Source organism: Protopterus annectens, chromosome 9.part0 (assembly GCF_019279795.1).
Source record: "Protopterus annectens isolate FY-2018-M chromosome 9.part0, PAN1.0, whole genome shotgun sequence".
NCBI lineage: Eukaryota > Metazoa > Chordata > Ceratodontiformes > Protopteridae > Protopterus > Protopterus annectens.
This window is the reverse complement of record NC_056743.1, coordinates 1,926,596,300-1,926,611,349: the sequence shown is the minus strand read 5'-3', so window position 1 is coordinate 1,926,611,349 and position 15,050 is coordinate 1,926,596,300. Positions and strand designations below refer to the sequence as shown.

General features: G+C 41.3%; 1 protein-coding gene across 2 annotated transcripts in view; it reads left to right on the top strand.

Annotated features, from left to right (window-relative positions):
* Window positions 1-15,050, top strand: part of TRMT1 (tRNA methyltransferase 1) — a 733,367-nt gene that overhangs the window by 222,508 nt on the left and 495,809 nt on the right. For both annotated transcript variants that reach the window (XM_044084732.1, XM_044084733.1), the window contains exon 6: window positions 3,586-3,701. In XM_044084732.1, coding sequence (XP_043940667.1) covers window positions 3,586-3,701 — 116 coding nt within the window. The remainder of the gene's footprint in view (window positions 1-3,585; window positions 3,702-15,050) is intronic.

Sequence of the window (15,050 nt, the reverse complement as noted above, 5' to 3'; positions counted from 1 at the left end):
TCACAAAACAGTACATCAGATTTTCTTTTGTCATGCTGTTTTTACCAGACTTTTTTTTTTCTTTTTCATTGCAGTGCCTACGTTTCTTAAAACTAAACCAGAAAGAAAGATGGGGGGGGGAGCCCCTGTTTACATTTGTATCCCTATTACACTTAAAATTATTGAGACAACTTTGGTTTATATCATGCAAAGAAAAACATGCTGTTTTAAAAATATTACTTTTAAGAAAAAATGTACGTGCAGTTAACTTTCTCCCTCCTCTTCCCCTCTCCCAGGTAGTTTTCCGAACATTAATGACATGTAGAGCATATGCTTTAGAGTTCCCTACAAATTTAACAAAGTCAAAGTTCAAGATTTCCCTGTTTTCTTCTTTCATGTTTCACAAATGTACTTATTGCTTTGTAATCCCACATTTGTCAATTTCCAAGTTACCGTTTTGATTCCTGTTCATCTCGATCTAACTTCTGTCGCTGCTTCATTTCCAACATGTTGTCGATTTTTTTGTAGTCCACTCTTGTGCTTTTTTCCTTCTCTCAAACATTTCCCACTGATACTTTGGAAAGTTTCATTAGCACAGTCTCTCTCTCTGGTCTTTAATACTAGAAGAACAAGAAGCAGAACCTCGCTTTTTGTTGGAGAAACTTTTGTATTCCTTCCTTAGAGTGTACTTCATCCAAAAAATGATTTTGTTCCTTCCAGGAAAGAATATTTTGAAGATAGGCGGGTACGGCAGTTTGAATCTCATGTCTGCTTCTTGATACTCCCTCAGTAGTGGAATAAATTTACTCCTGTTCTGTCTGGTGTACAGTGAGTAATCATTTTCCACAAACACTCTTGTCTCCCACTTTTAGTACTTTGCCCTTCTGTCCCGGTTTTGTCAGAATCCACTCCTCCTGCTAGTAGGATTGCATCTTTACTATTAAAGGTCTAGGCTGTTTTCTCATGGCCAGGTTTAGACCATACACACAGTGTGGTGTTTCACTTAAAAAGCTGCTCTGGAATACCAGTCTAGTTGCTTATTTGTGCTTTTGTAAAATTAATGCAGTCTGTTCCTTCCAGCTTCTCTGGTACAGCAGTCGAGCTCAGGTTTTCCCTCTGTGCGCTGTCCTCTAATTCTATTATTTTTTTAAACATTTCTTGAGCAGTCTCATATATTTAGCCAGCCTTTTCATTTCGACCTCTAATTTTTGCAGTTTTATCACCTCATCTGAAAATCTTTGTAGAAGTCCTGTCTGGAGCTTGCAGTGCTTTTTACTGAACAGCGGCAGTACTTTTTCCAGTCCGTGTTTTTCTTCACCTTTTGTATCTGATTTTCTTTTCTTTCTTCCTGGCATCCAGGCAGTGCACTTACTAGCTAGTTAATGACATTTAAGTCCACTGGGAGAACCGAAATTAAAAATAAACTCCACCTTAGAACTAAAATCTATTTTCACCATCTGTTTTTGATCTATTTTAACACCTCAGAATCGCGCTGACCGCTTCTCATAGAATTTTAATATGTTTTCTGGAACTTTTTGCTGCCAGTGGGGCTTGACATATCAATGTGACCTTGTTTTTCTTCAAGCCTTTATCTTGCCCATAATCCATTTCAAGCCTGCTTTGAGTCATGCTTGACATAAGAAAGTAGTGGTGTATTCCTATGCCAGTGACATATAATGTGATTAGTGTCCGTGTCAACATGTATACCTTCTGTTAACAGGGCTGCTTCATTTATTTCTTGAATGGCCCTCGATTGTGTGCGTCTCAGAGCTTGTTTTACAATATATTAAGGAGAGTTGTACAGGTGCAAACAAAAAAAAAAGTAGTTAAGTTGCGGTGTTTTGTTCGAAGTATCCTTTTGTAGTCTGAGATGAATTGACAGTCCCCTCCCCCACACTTTGGTAAATGTGTTTCTACTTTACAAGAACAAATATTTTCTGACTTCATAAATGTCCTAGACATCTTTGATACTATATTTAAGTCATTTTAAAATGAAAAGTAGTATAAAGAACAAACATTTAAAGTTTAAAGCTTATTTCAGTATTGTGGTGCTGCTTATGTAAAGTTGTCAAAAAAGGTGACCACTGCCTTTGAACCACTGACTGATCAAATTGCTCTGCTTTGCTGTGAAAGGCATGGCTACATTGGAAGCATCTGTGAATTGGTTGTCTTCCTCTTTGCAGTAAAAACAGTGGAAAACATTTTCACACCTCTTGTCCTTTTTACAGTAGTTATTGCCTAACATCAGCAGGACTAATCCACCTGTATAAGATTGTCAACAGTATCTGACTACGAATTTCCCTGTGTCTGTAGTATGTCATGCAGGTGTAGACAAATTCCTCTACAAATTATGTGAGAAGTTAAGCTTGAAAAAAAAGTGGGTGGCTTATCCCTTCTTTTGATTCCAAGGCATGGAAATGAAAGTTTTATAAAGTCAAAGTAGGTTCCTGGTACCTACACAATACCAGAACCATATTGTAGGCAGAAAAGCAACGTAAGGATTAAGTTTAACTGTAGGAGAAGGAGTTTTCCTTTAAGCTGTTGATCAGTGTGCAGCTATCTTGGAAGTCGTGTTTACACAGTCTTCTTTTATCTCAAGCATGCTCCCCTGGGATATCAGACCAGATATTTCCAACAGTAACTCCTACAGTATGATTATGTCCCCCCTCCCCCACACCCCTTCATGTCTAGACCTAGATGACAGGTATTCAAGTTTGGTATTTCTAAAGGAAATGCTCTACTTGAGGATAGAAGTTAACTGCTTTAGCCAAGAGTCATTTTGAGGCGAGCATTAGGAAGTTTGGCAGCTATTGGGCGGCACAGTGGTGCAGTGGTTAACATTGTCACCTCACAGCAAGAGGTTCTCCGGTTCGATTCTCAGCTGGGGTGCCTTCTGTGTGGAGTTTGCATGTTCTCCCTGTGTTCGCGTGGGTTTCCTCCGGGTACTCCGGTTTCCTCCCACATTCCAAAGACATGCATCTGGAGCATTTCTCCCCGGGCCTCCGCTGAAAACAGGCTCTGTGGAACCTAGTCGGACATTCCCGGTCAACAAATGTTAAATAAATAAAATAAATATTGAAACTGGCAAAATCCTGATGGTGGAGAAGCAGTTCTAGAAATGTTATTGACCCTCTGACTTCATAGCTAAGCAGTCTGCCAGTGCTGGTGGTTGTAGAGTTGGAGAGCAGGTTAGTTGTGACAGGGGATTATTTATTCTGCTTGAAGAATTGATGGTAATTAGTGGAAGAATTGATGGTAATTAGTGGTATTTTATCAAGTCACAGGGATGATGGGGAGGGGGTACAGTTCGAATTACAAAAAGTGACACACAAAACTGTGAATTATAATGATTTGGGGAATGCCTTCAGCATGGCACTTGAATCAGTTGCTGATGGCATCTGGGTTGGAGACTGAAAACGTGGATGAACGGAGGGCACAAACTGCAAAATCAAAAATTAATTTACTGTTTTCATACTTTTTTGTGGTGGTATATTTTATTGCTTTGGAGTAGCGATGCATTTTAAATAACTTAACATGGTATGATGTAGTTTGGTAGTACTTTATTTTGCCATGCTAATACTTTTTTTTTTTTTTTGTTTCTGACAGCAAGCTAATGTTTGAGAGGAAGGGATGCCGGGATCGATTTGATGTGATTGACATTGACCCCTATGGGAGTCCTGCCATGTTTCTGGATACAGCTGTCCAAGCTGTAAGTGAGGGAGGTGAGTGAAACTGTTTCTCCAGCTGGCTGTAGTGCTGAAATATTTTGTCCCATAACTTTGGAGACTTTAATTTACTTGGACTCTTAACACCAAAGCCAAATGTGGTAGAAGTGGAATGTGCAGAAAGGTGCTACGTTTCCTGGAAGATCTAGGAAATATAAGTATGTCATTAAGCATGCAGTACAATGCTTACAATGTGCCTGTCCTCCTGCATATGTTTGCTGTGCACATGACTTTCTTTGCTACCAGGGTTCATTGTACAACTGCCCTACTGCCCAGGCCCATAATGCACATAGCCAGGCTTGGATTCACTCTGCATGTTCTGTGATACCCAGGCTCGGAGTTCCTCTGCATGTGCCATGGTGCCCAGTTTCACAATACTTGTATTTTATCATGCAAGCATTCAGGGTGTTTAGGAGTACTTAGCTGATAGTGTTTTTCTAATGCCGTCTGTCTCTATAAAACTTCTAATGCCGTATGTGCAGGTTCATACTTGTTTATACTGTACTGCAAGGCTTCACTGTGACACTGAACTGGAAAAGAGCAGCACATTTTCAAAAGCGAAGAGATTTATGTTAAACTGAAATGCTAGAGTGAAAGAGCTGTGAATTCCTAGAGACTTTGCATGGACAGAGGCTATAGCTTTTCCAGTTTGTACCTCTGTCCTGGGATGACTGAGTCACTGACTTTTAAAGAGCATATGACAAACACTGCTGTGCTGGAGTTTGACCAAAACCAGCTACACCCATATAGTTTTGAGTATGTGGTTTACAACCTTCGCAAGATGTTTTATAAGAATGTGGCCCATGATCTGGGTGCTTATTACTGACATAACCTGTTGGAGGTGTGTGTGTGTGTGTGTGTGTGTGTGTGTGTGTGTGTGTGTGTGTGTGTGTGTGTGTGTGTGTGTGTGTGTACCTTGGGAGTAAGTAGCAAGAGCTTGAATTCCCTATCCACTACCACTTGTGAAATTTTTGCCTCATATTTTTGCTCTGTTCCTCATAAAAATCTTAAAATAATTTTTTTCTGGATTTTGAATTCACTAAATAATGACAGGCATTTGAATTTCAGACTTTCATATTCTACAGAAAGTACATGGTAATACAAAGCCTTTTATTCTAGCAATTTTCTGTTTATAAGATCAATATTTTAAATTTGTCCCTATTTTTGGGGCTGTATTCCCCCATTATTGGCTTTGTCCAGGTATTTTGTGCTAACAGGTTGAGAGCTATGGTGAGAATTGAATTCATTGAATATGTTTGGGGGCTTCACCCCCCCCCCCCATTATTGGCTTTGTCTAGGTGTTTTGTGCTAATAAGTTGAGAGCTATGGTGAGAACTGAATTCACTAAATGATAGCCATTTAAGTTTCAGTCTACCTGTCTTTCAAGAAACAGTGGATTTGGCATAGTAGTATGGTACTCTGTAGTGCACAGGGTGCTGAGTTCGAGACATGGCAGTGAAATTCATGGTGATAACTCAGCATTTTATTCTAGCAACTTTCCAAGATTATGCAACCAATGTTTAAAATGTGTCCCTAATTGTTGGGCTTTTGTCCCCCCCAAAAAAATTTGGCTTTTTCCAGATTTCTTGTGAGAGATGCAGTTGAGTGTCGAGTGTATTTTACAAGGAGCTGAGAGCTTGAAGAGAATTTTAGTGCTGCTTATGCTGTGTCTGCTTACATTGTTAGTAGCACAACAGGTAGTATACTTGCTTTTGACTCAGAAGACTGGGTTCTACTCCCACAATATATAGATGCATTACTGATACTGTATTGTGTTGTACTTTTAAACGGGATGGATGCTGCAGTCCTGAGAATGTCCTCTCTGTTGGAGATGCCCAGTAACAATGAACCTGTTCATCAGTTTACCATCTATTTCCTATTGCAATATTACTAGCCTATTTTTTTTAATGTAGCGTAGGCAATTTATTCCTCAAGAGCAGCAGGCACTTTATTTGTAGATGAAACAATGAAATAGCAACCTGTTCATTAGTTACAGATCTCTCTAATGTGAAATTATTTATATGACTTACTTCTGCAGAGATTGTGCATATTTACTGATAATGGTGGACTGTAGAAGTAGTAGAGTTTTATGATGGAAATGTTCTGAATTGGGCAGTTTTGTCATTATTGGTGCATGCATTTTGTTTCATTCTTTACTGGAAAAATGTTCAAAACAATAAATTTAACAACTGTACTGTATTATACAAGGAATATAATTTAATACAGTCAGGAAGGTGCATCAAAGAACACGTGTATGTTTCCTGCGCAAGGGGCCTATGATTTGAAAACAGCCCAAAGTTAATCTTTATCGGACACTGGCCAGATATATTTTCTTTGAATGTGGGTTTCTATGCTATTTCAATAAATGTGCATTTCAAGGGCAGAGAAGTTTTAATGCCAAGTCAGTTTTCATTGTGAAACTGCATTGCTTTGTTTAGCAGATGTTTATTGGTGTTTGTGCTGTAAAATGTAAAATAAAACTTTTAAATGAAATCCAAATCATCGTAGACATAAAGCAGTATGCACATTACAGTGTGTATGGTCAATGGGGCGAAATAGCCAAGTAATGGGACATTGGAATAGCTGCAGGGGGGAGCACCATTCGACCATGATTTTGTGAGGAGGGAAGGGCGGCAAAGCAGAATGAATAGATTTTTCCTTCTTATTTTTGGTTTGTTCCTCATAACATTTGTGGTTTTCTGGCAAATCATTAAGGAATGAAGTCACTAAATAATGAGTTTCAGACTTCATACCCTTCAGAAAAACGCATGTTAAAGCAAGACATGTTCTGTCAACAAGTTTATACAAGAGCAATTTTTAGAACTGTTTGTATGTTCCCCCAAAATATTTGGCCTTGTCCAAATTTCCTGCGTTGAGGTTGAGAGTTATGAGCAAATAAATCATTTTATAGAATTAGGTATATCCAAACCTCTCAACTGTCCCCGATTTTGGCTCAGAATGTTGCTCTTCCCCCTAATAATCCCTCTGCAAAATGGCAAATTTGGAAGAAAACGTGGAGGATTTACAATTAATAAATAATTGTAATGATCAGAGTAATAGATTACTTATAATTTCGGAAATGCATGTAGATTATTTTATTTTGTCAGCTGCTCAAGTCAACAGTACTAATATTAAAAAAGTGTCCCTTCCTTGACAGGTTCCCAGCTGTATTGTGTGGCTATTTTATATTTTTGCATCACATTTTTGGTCCATTTTTCATAAAATTATGGTTTTCTGGCAAGTCAATGGCAAATCATTAAAGACTGAAGTTAGAAAATAATGACAGATATTTGAGTTTCAGATTTCATACTCTTCAGAAACTTCATACTAATGCAAGACCTACTATGCTATTATCTTTCTAAGAGCAATATTTAAAAATTGTCCTTATTTTTGGGCCTTTGTCCCACTTTTATTTATGGCTTTGTCCAGATTTAGCGCGGAGTTGCCACTGTTGCACACAAGAGCAGCGGCGGTTAAACAAGGTTAAACTATTTGGGCCATCTAAATTCCACTCTTCAAATTTTCCCTTAGAACTACCTTCCTCGAGCTGTACTGCTGATCTAACCAGCATATCCTATAACTGAAAAGTTCATCTCTACTTGATTCCCAAGTAGACTATTCTCTATCTGTAAAGCCTAGCACTTACTCCTACAGTACTTGCACCTTGATAAAGCACTCTTATTATAGATGGTACCCCACCAGCCTAAAACCCACTTCCCCCGGAGTCCTTTGAAAGTCTCTTTATCTACTACTTCTAGTATGTCGAGGGATCAGTTGCTAGTGTCCTCTCCAGCTCAACTGGTGAACCTGGGAATATTGAGGCAATGTTACAATTGCCTCATGTACACAGACAATCCTCTCCTTCTCCCACAAAACACAAATACATGCGAGAGATGCAACTATACGGCCAAACTGGAGGCTGAGCTCTCTCAACATAGGACTGGCAAGACCAGACAGGAGGAGAAGGTAACCACACACAATACATACCCAGTCACACATGGTACCATCACAACTTCAAATCATACACATACTCACACAAAGACATACTCGGAGGCTCTGATCAAAAATTTACCAAAACAGCAGAGGCCACCAAAGCAGACACCCAAACAACTACCACCTCACGACCCAACACATGCAACACATAGACCACACAGTCAGAGTGTCAAACAGTCACAGCCCTTAAGGCCAAACAAAATGCCAGACACACTTGTCATTGGTGATTCCATAGTCAGACACACTGACGTCCCGCTCACCAGACTGAGTAAGGAGAAGGTCACAGTAAGCTGCCTGTCGGGCGCTAGAATCCGCCACATAACGCAAGCACTCAGGTCTCTCAACAGCAGGTACAAGTACGACTCAGTCATTGTCCACGCTGGTGTCAACTACCTGAGACGTACCTCCTTGGACTACATGAAAAGGGACATCGAGGAGCTCTGTGATTATGTAGCCCAGGCAGGTATGACCCTGACCTTGAGCAGTATCCTACCTTCACCTAGAATGATGCCACAATACAGTGATAAGATGATCAGCTTTAATAATTGGCTTAAATTCTGGTGTCATTCAAAGGGGATCCAATGTCTGTCTGCCTGGGATGACATGCTGGACAAGCCACGCTGCTTCACAAGGGACGGCTTGCACCTGTCACACCTGGGCTTCCGGATATTGGCAAAGGCTCTTGCCACCCCCATAGTGCCTTTTTTAGGCAAGGCTCAAATTCTAAACCTACCACCCTAGAACACCAAAAAGGAAAAAACTAAGGGTAATGCTGCTCAATGCCAGAAGTCTCAATCTCAAGATGCACGCACTCGAGGCCCTTCTCAATATGGAGAACATCGATGTCTGTGCTGTGACAGAAACCTGGTTCAAGGCTCCTGAGAGCACCCCAGCACTAACAGGTTTCACCTCATATCATGCGTTCCGGCCCCAAAATCCGGACAACACCAAGAAAGGAGGGGTGTCCATATTCATAAAGGACACCCACACCTCAAGGTTGGTGGCAACGCACGATGCATCGGAGACCATCCAGGTGCAATTAACCATAGGCAAGACTGCTCTGCAATTTGTAGCTTGTTACAGGCCACCCTCTCAAACTCAGGAACCTCACATGGCCTTCCTGAAAACATTGGAGGGGATAAATGTATCTCCAAACACCATCATACTAGGTGACTTCAACTACCCTAATATAGACTGGGAACACTACTCAAGCCCGAACACTCTAACCCAAAGATTCCTGGAGTTCATAAACTCAAATGCCATGGAACAACTAGTCACCATCCCCACAAGAGGAGAAAACATACTTGATCTCATCATCACGAACATGGGATCAAAATGTTCAACACTGGAAGTATACCCCTCACTGGTGAGATCAGATCATAAACTAATCTCGCTGGAGGTCCTCATCCCGCCCCCACCTGAAACAAAAAAGACCACAGTGAAAAACTTCTCAAAAGCCGATTTCACACTTCTAATAAAAACTAGTGTGGTCTCCTTTAAGGCCCCTGAGCCAGTGGTAAACATTACTCAAACCGCTGAATCACTTACAAATGCCTTCTACCAGCACCTACAGGACTGCATGGATCAGGCAATCCCAAACAAAACTAAGACTCTCTGTACCAAAGGCAAGCGTCCAGTCTGGTGGACCCCAGCCATAAACAAGCTCTACAACAAAAGGAGGAAGCTACTACAAGATGGAGCAAAATCCTTGAAAGGTAAGACACCTTTGATCATTATAAGTAAAAAACTAAGAGCTCTCATAAAATCATCCAAGGCAAATTTTGAGAGAAAAATCGCCAAGGACTCTAAAGTCAATCATAAGGCCTTCTTTAGCTATGTTAGAAACCTAGGAGGAAACTCCCAGATATGCTCAGAATTAGTTCAAAATGATGTGAAAATTACTGAACCTACACACATTGCTAACATACTGGCTGACAGGTTCAGTGCAAACTCCCCCCCCCAAAAGGAGAGATATCTATTCCAGAGGATTGTAGCCCCCCAAACATCTCCAACGCCCAGGTGAGAACTGCCCTTACTAAGGCAAAAAACACAGCATCCATGGGACCGGATGGTGTCCCCGGCTGTGTGCTTCATGAACTCAACGAGGAATTAAACCCACAGTTAGGACAGCTGTTTAATCTTAGCCTCACCTCAGGATACGTACCCAAGGAGTGGCGCACGGCGACTGTGGTCCCACTTCATAAGGGCGGTGCCTCCACAGACCCTGGAAATTACCGCCCCATTAGCTTGACAAGCCTTATCTGCAAAGCCATGGAGAGGATCATAATGGAACTCATAAATAAAGACATAGGGAACTTGCAGACTTTGGATCCAACCCAGTTTGGCTTTGTCAAAGGCAGATCCTGCCTTTTAAACTTGGTTGACTTTTTCGAAACAGTCACCAAGGCCATTGATGAGGGAAAGGCAGTCCATACAGCCTACCTCGACCTGGCAAAGGCCTTCGACACAATACCCCACTCAGGTATCATCGAAAAACTCAACAGCTTGAATGTAAACCCATACATCACAAGATGGGTTGCAAACTGGCTAAGTGACAGAACCCACAGGGTCAGAGTTGCTGGAGCCATGTCAGACTCAAAGCCTGTCACAAGTGGTGTCCCACAGGGCTCAGTCCTGGGTCCACTCTTGTTCGGCATCTACTTTTCTGAAGTACAAGCAAACACAGGAGGGTTATGGCTGACAAAGTTTGCAGATGACTGCAAACTGGTTGCTGTAGTCGAAAACACATCTGACACAGATATCCTCCAGAAGGGCCTCACAGAAATGGATAACTGGTGCCAGAGCCATGGCCTGAAGTTAAACGCCAAAAAATGCATAGTCATACCCTTCGGGAAAAACAAGGTTTACCCCTAGCTACCATATAGGTGGCAATCCACTGAGCACAGAAAAAGTCATCAGGGATCTGGGGACCCAAGTTGACAGTAGCCTTCGCTTGACACTCATGTTGCTAAAGTAGTTAGGAAAACCTTCTATATCGCCCACCTGATCATGAAGGGATTCACATCTAGATCAAGGGAGGTCATCGTCCCCCTGTACTCATCACTCATTAGACCTATGATTGAGTACAATGCCCGTTCGAATGTATCTGACCAGACACCTGCTGCAGCTTGAAAGGCCCCAAAAGTTCCTCACCAAAAGGATAAAGGGTCTCAAAAATATGCCTTATGCTGCCCGACTGAAAGAACTCCAGCTCTATTCAGTCTCATACCGCTTGCTCAGAGGTGACCTGTGCCTGACATATAAGGCCATGTCAAACCCAGATTTGATGAATATGCTTCACCTCAAAAATCTAGATCCCTCAGAACCACAAGGGCGGAGACTTAAACCTTGACACGGTTATAAATAGAACGTGCTGGAGGGACAGATTCATCACCCAGAGACTCCCTATGCTGTGGAACAAAATCCCGGTACATGTGAGGCAGAGCACCTCGCTGGCCTTGTTCAAGAGGAATCTTGACCAATGGATGGGAGATCGCAGATATACCCCAGGGATTACTTCAGTGTCACTGCTTGACAGAGGCACAGAAAAATGATAGGCATAGTTTTTATTCAAACTAAAGGGGTGGCGAAAGCCACATAACTATGGGCTAGGCTTATAAATGCCCTTGGGCAGATAGCCTAGTATGAACCTATGAACCTATGCTCTGAGGTTGAGAGGTATGACAAATGTGCCAAGGCCATCACAGTCAGCCAGAGACATTTCAAATTGTGACATACTTGTTGCACCCCACTCCCCCACGTAGTGACTCTGGATGTGTCCAAGCAAGGCAAGGATCAGTTATGCAGTGTAAGTGTGCAGAGTATCCTCCCATCCAAGGTAGACACAAGTACTACAGTGACTTTTCATCTGTCCTTGATTTTACAGAATGTTCTGGTTTTCTGTCAGATTTTTATACTGTTGATTTATGCTGCTTCAGAAAATGCATGTTGTTGCAGAGCCTATTGCTCTGTGTTCAAGTAGCAATGCTTTAATGGCCACGTAAGCTTGTCTGAGACTATAAGATGCAAGTAAGCTTTAATAAGCATACTGTTAAAAAAAAAATACCAACATTGAAAACCTTTTTGTTGTTGCCATGCAGAGAATATTTACATAAGTATATTGCGTATAAACCTTGGTTACTGAAATGCATGTGACAGTATTTGTACTAAAAAACAGGATTACAGTATTTTCAGAAGCTCATTACATTTGTTGGAGACTTGCAGTCCTCTCTGCAGGCTTTACCTGTAAACTAAACAGAATGCCAATCTATCATGTGTGGTCCATAACCTGTGCAGTAATCTTTTATGCAATTTATCTTGAGGTTGTTTCTTGTTTGCTGTTCATTTTTTACTTTGATCATATTTTCCCCATGAAACAAGTAGATGTTGTCAGACAGCAGGTCTTTTTGGCTGAGAAACATTTTTACAAGTTGGGGTATCACAGAGATTGCTATTTTGCAAGGAGAAGTGGTTTGAGTTGAGTGCTGCTTGTTTTTTTTTATACTTGATTTTTGACTGGCATTCCAGTAATGTATTTAAAAAGTAATTTATTTTTTCATGCCTCACAACCTTTTTGTTTCCATCTAGATATTGAGTAAGCTGTCATGTAGCCAATGATTGGACTCTCATAATGACAGTTAGCAGCATATTTAAAGTCCCAGTTTTGCAGTTTTAGCATAGTCCCACCCCTTTTTGGTTGACTGCACCCCTTCCCATTGGCACCACTCATTCAACTGTCTTCTGCAGCCCCCCCCCCCTTTGATTTGAAGCCACCAGCTGCCACTGGTGGCTATCACTTTCTGCATTCACATTTTTTGCCAAAGCTGTATGTTCCATCAGTGGAAAAGCACACTGACTGATTTGCTTAGGTTTCGAACAGGATACCAAGAATAGAATGGTTTTAAAATTCAGTGACGTGACGAAGCATCACTGTGGAAAGGTATTAGAAAATTGTCGTGTCCCAGAAGCACCTGAATTTGTTTAAAGAGCTAGTGAAGCAAAGGCATGTTTACACTGCTTCCTTTACCAGTTCATCCCATGGTAAAAATCCTACCTGTTTTTAATCTGTAGTTACCTCCGCTGTTTTGGTACCTCCTCCCCATTAGGTGGCCTCCCATCCCACCAGAGATTAGTTATGTGTTTTTGTTGCAACCTTCAAGTGCTTAGAAGGGTAGACCCCATGTAGGTTACAGATATCAGCCTTCCAGGCATAAGCTCCCCTAGTGCTGTTCTCTCAAGTGTCAGTACCACCGTTGTTTAACCATTGCCCACCTGACCATGTCACTGCTACTTGCATCCAAAGGCCTGTTGGTTCCTACAAGTACTACGTGGGTTGGATATCTGCTCTTCAGATGTCTGTTTTTTTTTTAACAGCTCAGTATTCCTCAGTAGCAGGTATTTGCTTGCCCCACTGTTCTAGAAAGGTAGGCATTTCCCTTTGTGAGTTTTTTCTTCATTCATGGCTTCTTAGCAAAGTGGATGGCACAACAGGTAGCACGCATGCCTTTGGTGCAGTAGGTTATGGAGTCCATTCCCACATGAGGCAGATGGATTACTGATGTACTGTACTGCTTCACGGTGGGGGTGCTACATTCCAGGGTTTGTTGTCCTTCGGATGAGATGTTAAACTGAGGCTCTTCATTTTCCTTCGTTGGTGGTAGCTGAGGTGGATGTAGAAGATCCCCATCAAAAAGAGTAGAGGAAGCTAACCTGATGCTCCGGCCAAGTTCCCCCTAGTAGTATGAATACCACCTCTGGTCTCCCCTCAATAGAGGGCACTGACCAAATGAGAATAACCTGGTAAATGAATTACATATAAAAAAAAATTTAAATTTCTACTTCTGTCAAGCTTTCATCTTCTATCACCTTTGCCAGCCTCATCACATAGGGTGTACCCTTGCACATAAGTCTGTAGGTACTTATCAGAAGAAACCCCCTGAACTTGTCAGTTTCTTGGCTCCTGTGACTAAGAGATCCAAAAAGACCCTAGCAAAAACTAAACATTTGGAGCTACCTTTGGACTTGGACTTCTGTAACTGAGGATGTGAATGAAAAAAAAGCATGCTTCTCCTTCAGAGGATCCCCAGATTTGGTGAGATTCCAAATCAGATGTGAGAAACAGTGAGGTTGTGTTTAGAAGCAATCTCTTCAGAAAATGCTGCAACAAGTCTGCAAGGTGATGGAACAGTCCTCCTTGGTGACTCCTCCATTTTTGTGCATTTTAAGGGACACCGAGACTGTTGTACCTTCTATTGCGGGGCAGACACACTTTCCCATCCCCCAAATACTGACCTTAAGTCTGATGTCTTTGTGTCTACTGTTCCCCTGAAGATGAATCCTACTCATGTGCTGGCTTGTTCATTCCCATGCAGCAGGGTTTAAGTCTCTGGACAGGTTTGGGAAGTGCATGTTTACATCTTTCATGTTATCCATGGGGGTACTGAAGTGTTTTGTTTATATTTTGCATTTTTAAAAGGCACTCTTGGATGAAATTCGGTAGTCCTACCCATCAGTTAGTGTCCGTAGCTACCAGTCAGCAGCCTTATTTTTTGTATTTTGTAGGTCATAGTGGACAAAGTTGCTAATATGGAAGCATCTTAGCCTTTTGTCCACATTCTTGGCTCTGCACTTCCTGTTTGGGAAAGACTCTGTTGTCCTTCACGGGTTTTTCATTCCATGGTTCAAAAGATTGAAACTTTATTGTCATTTAGGAAACACAAGTGCTACCTAAACGAAATTTCATGTGTCAGCTCTTTTACAGGAGAAAACAAGCACAAAAAGACAAGACATGATGGGTGTTAAAGAATAAACAGCAACTATAGTACACAAGTAAATGTCTAGGTAGCTGATGCACATGCATGTACACTATTTATATACACTGGACCACACTGACTACTAGATAATTAACACTAGAAATGTACAGTATGTACCACAGTGAGACTGGGTGATATTGCGCAAAAGGAAGTGATGGGAATTGGACTTGAATGAGAATATATTAATTTTAGTATGGAATAAATGCATAAAATTACTGTATGGAAACAAGCAAAATAATGAGATTATAACAATCTATTATAGTTTTGATACATCCAGACTTCTTCTGCATTAATGAGTTGTTGTAGTTGGATCAAAACTGTTCATAAATCTGGAGGTCCTGCAGCAGATTCTTAAGTCACTGGTCCTGCCACTGTACCCCCCCCCCCCAATAATCTTGGCCTACTATCCCTAAGACAGTCCTCTACCTGTCCCACTGTACTCTTCCCCCCATAATATTATCCTACAATCCCTAAGATGGTCCTCTAACTGCCCCCTATGTTGTTTTTGCTTTATTGACCTCCTCTTTTTCACCTCTTGGCT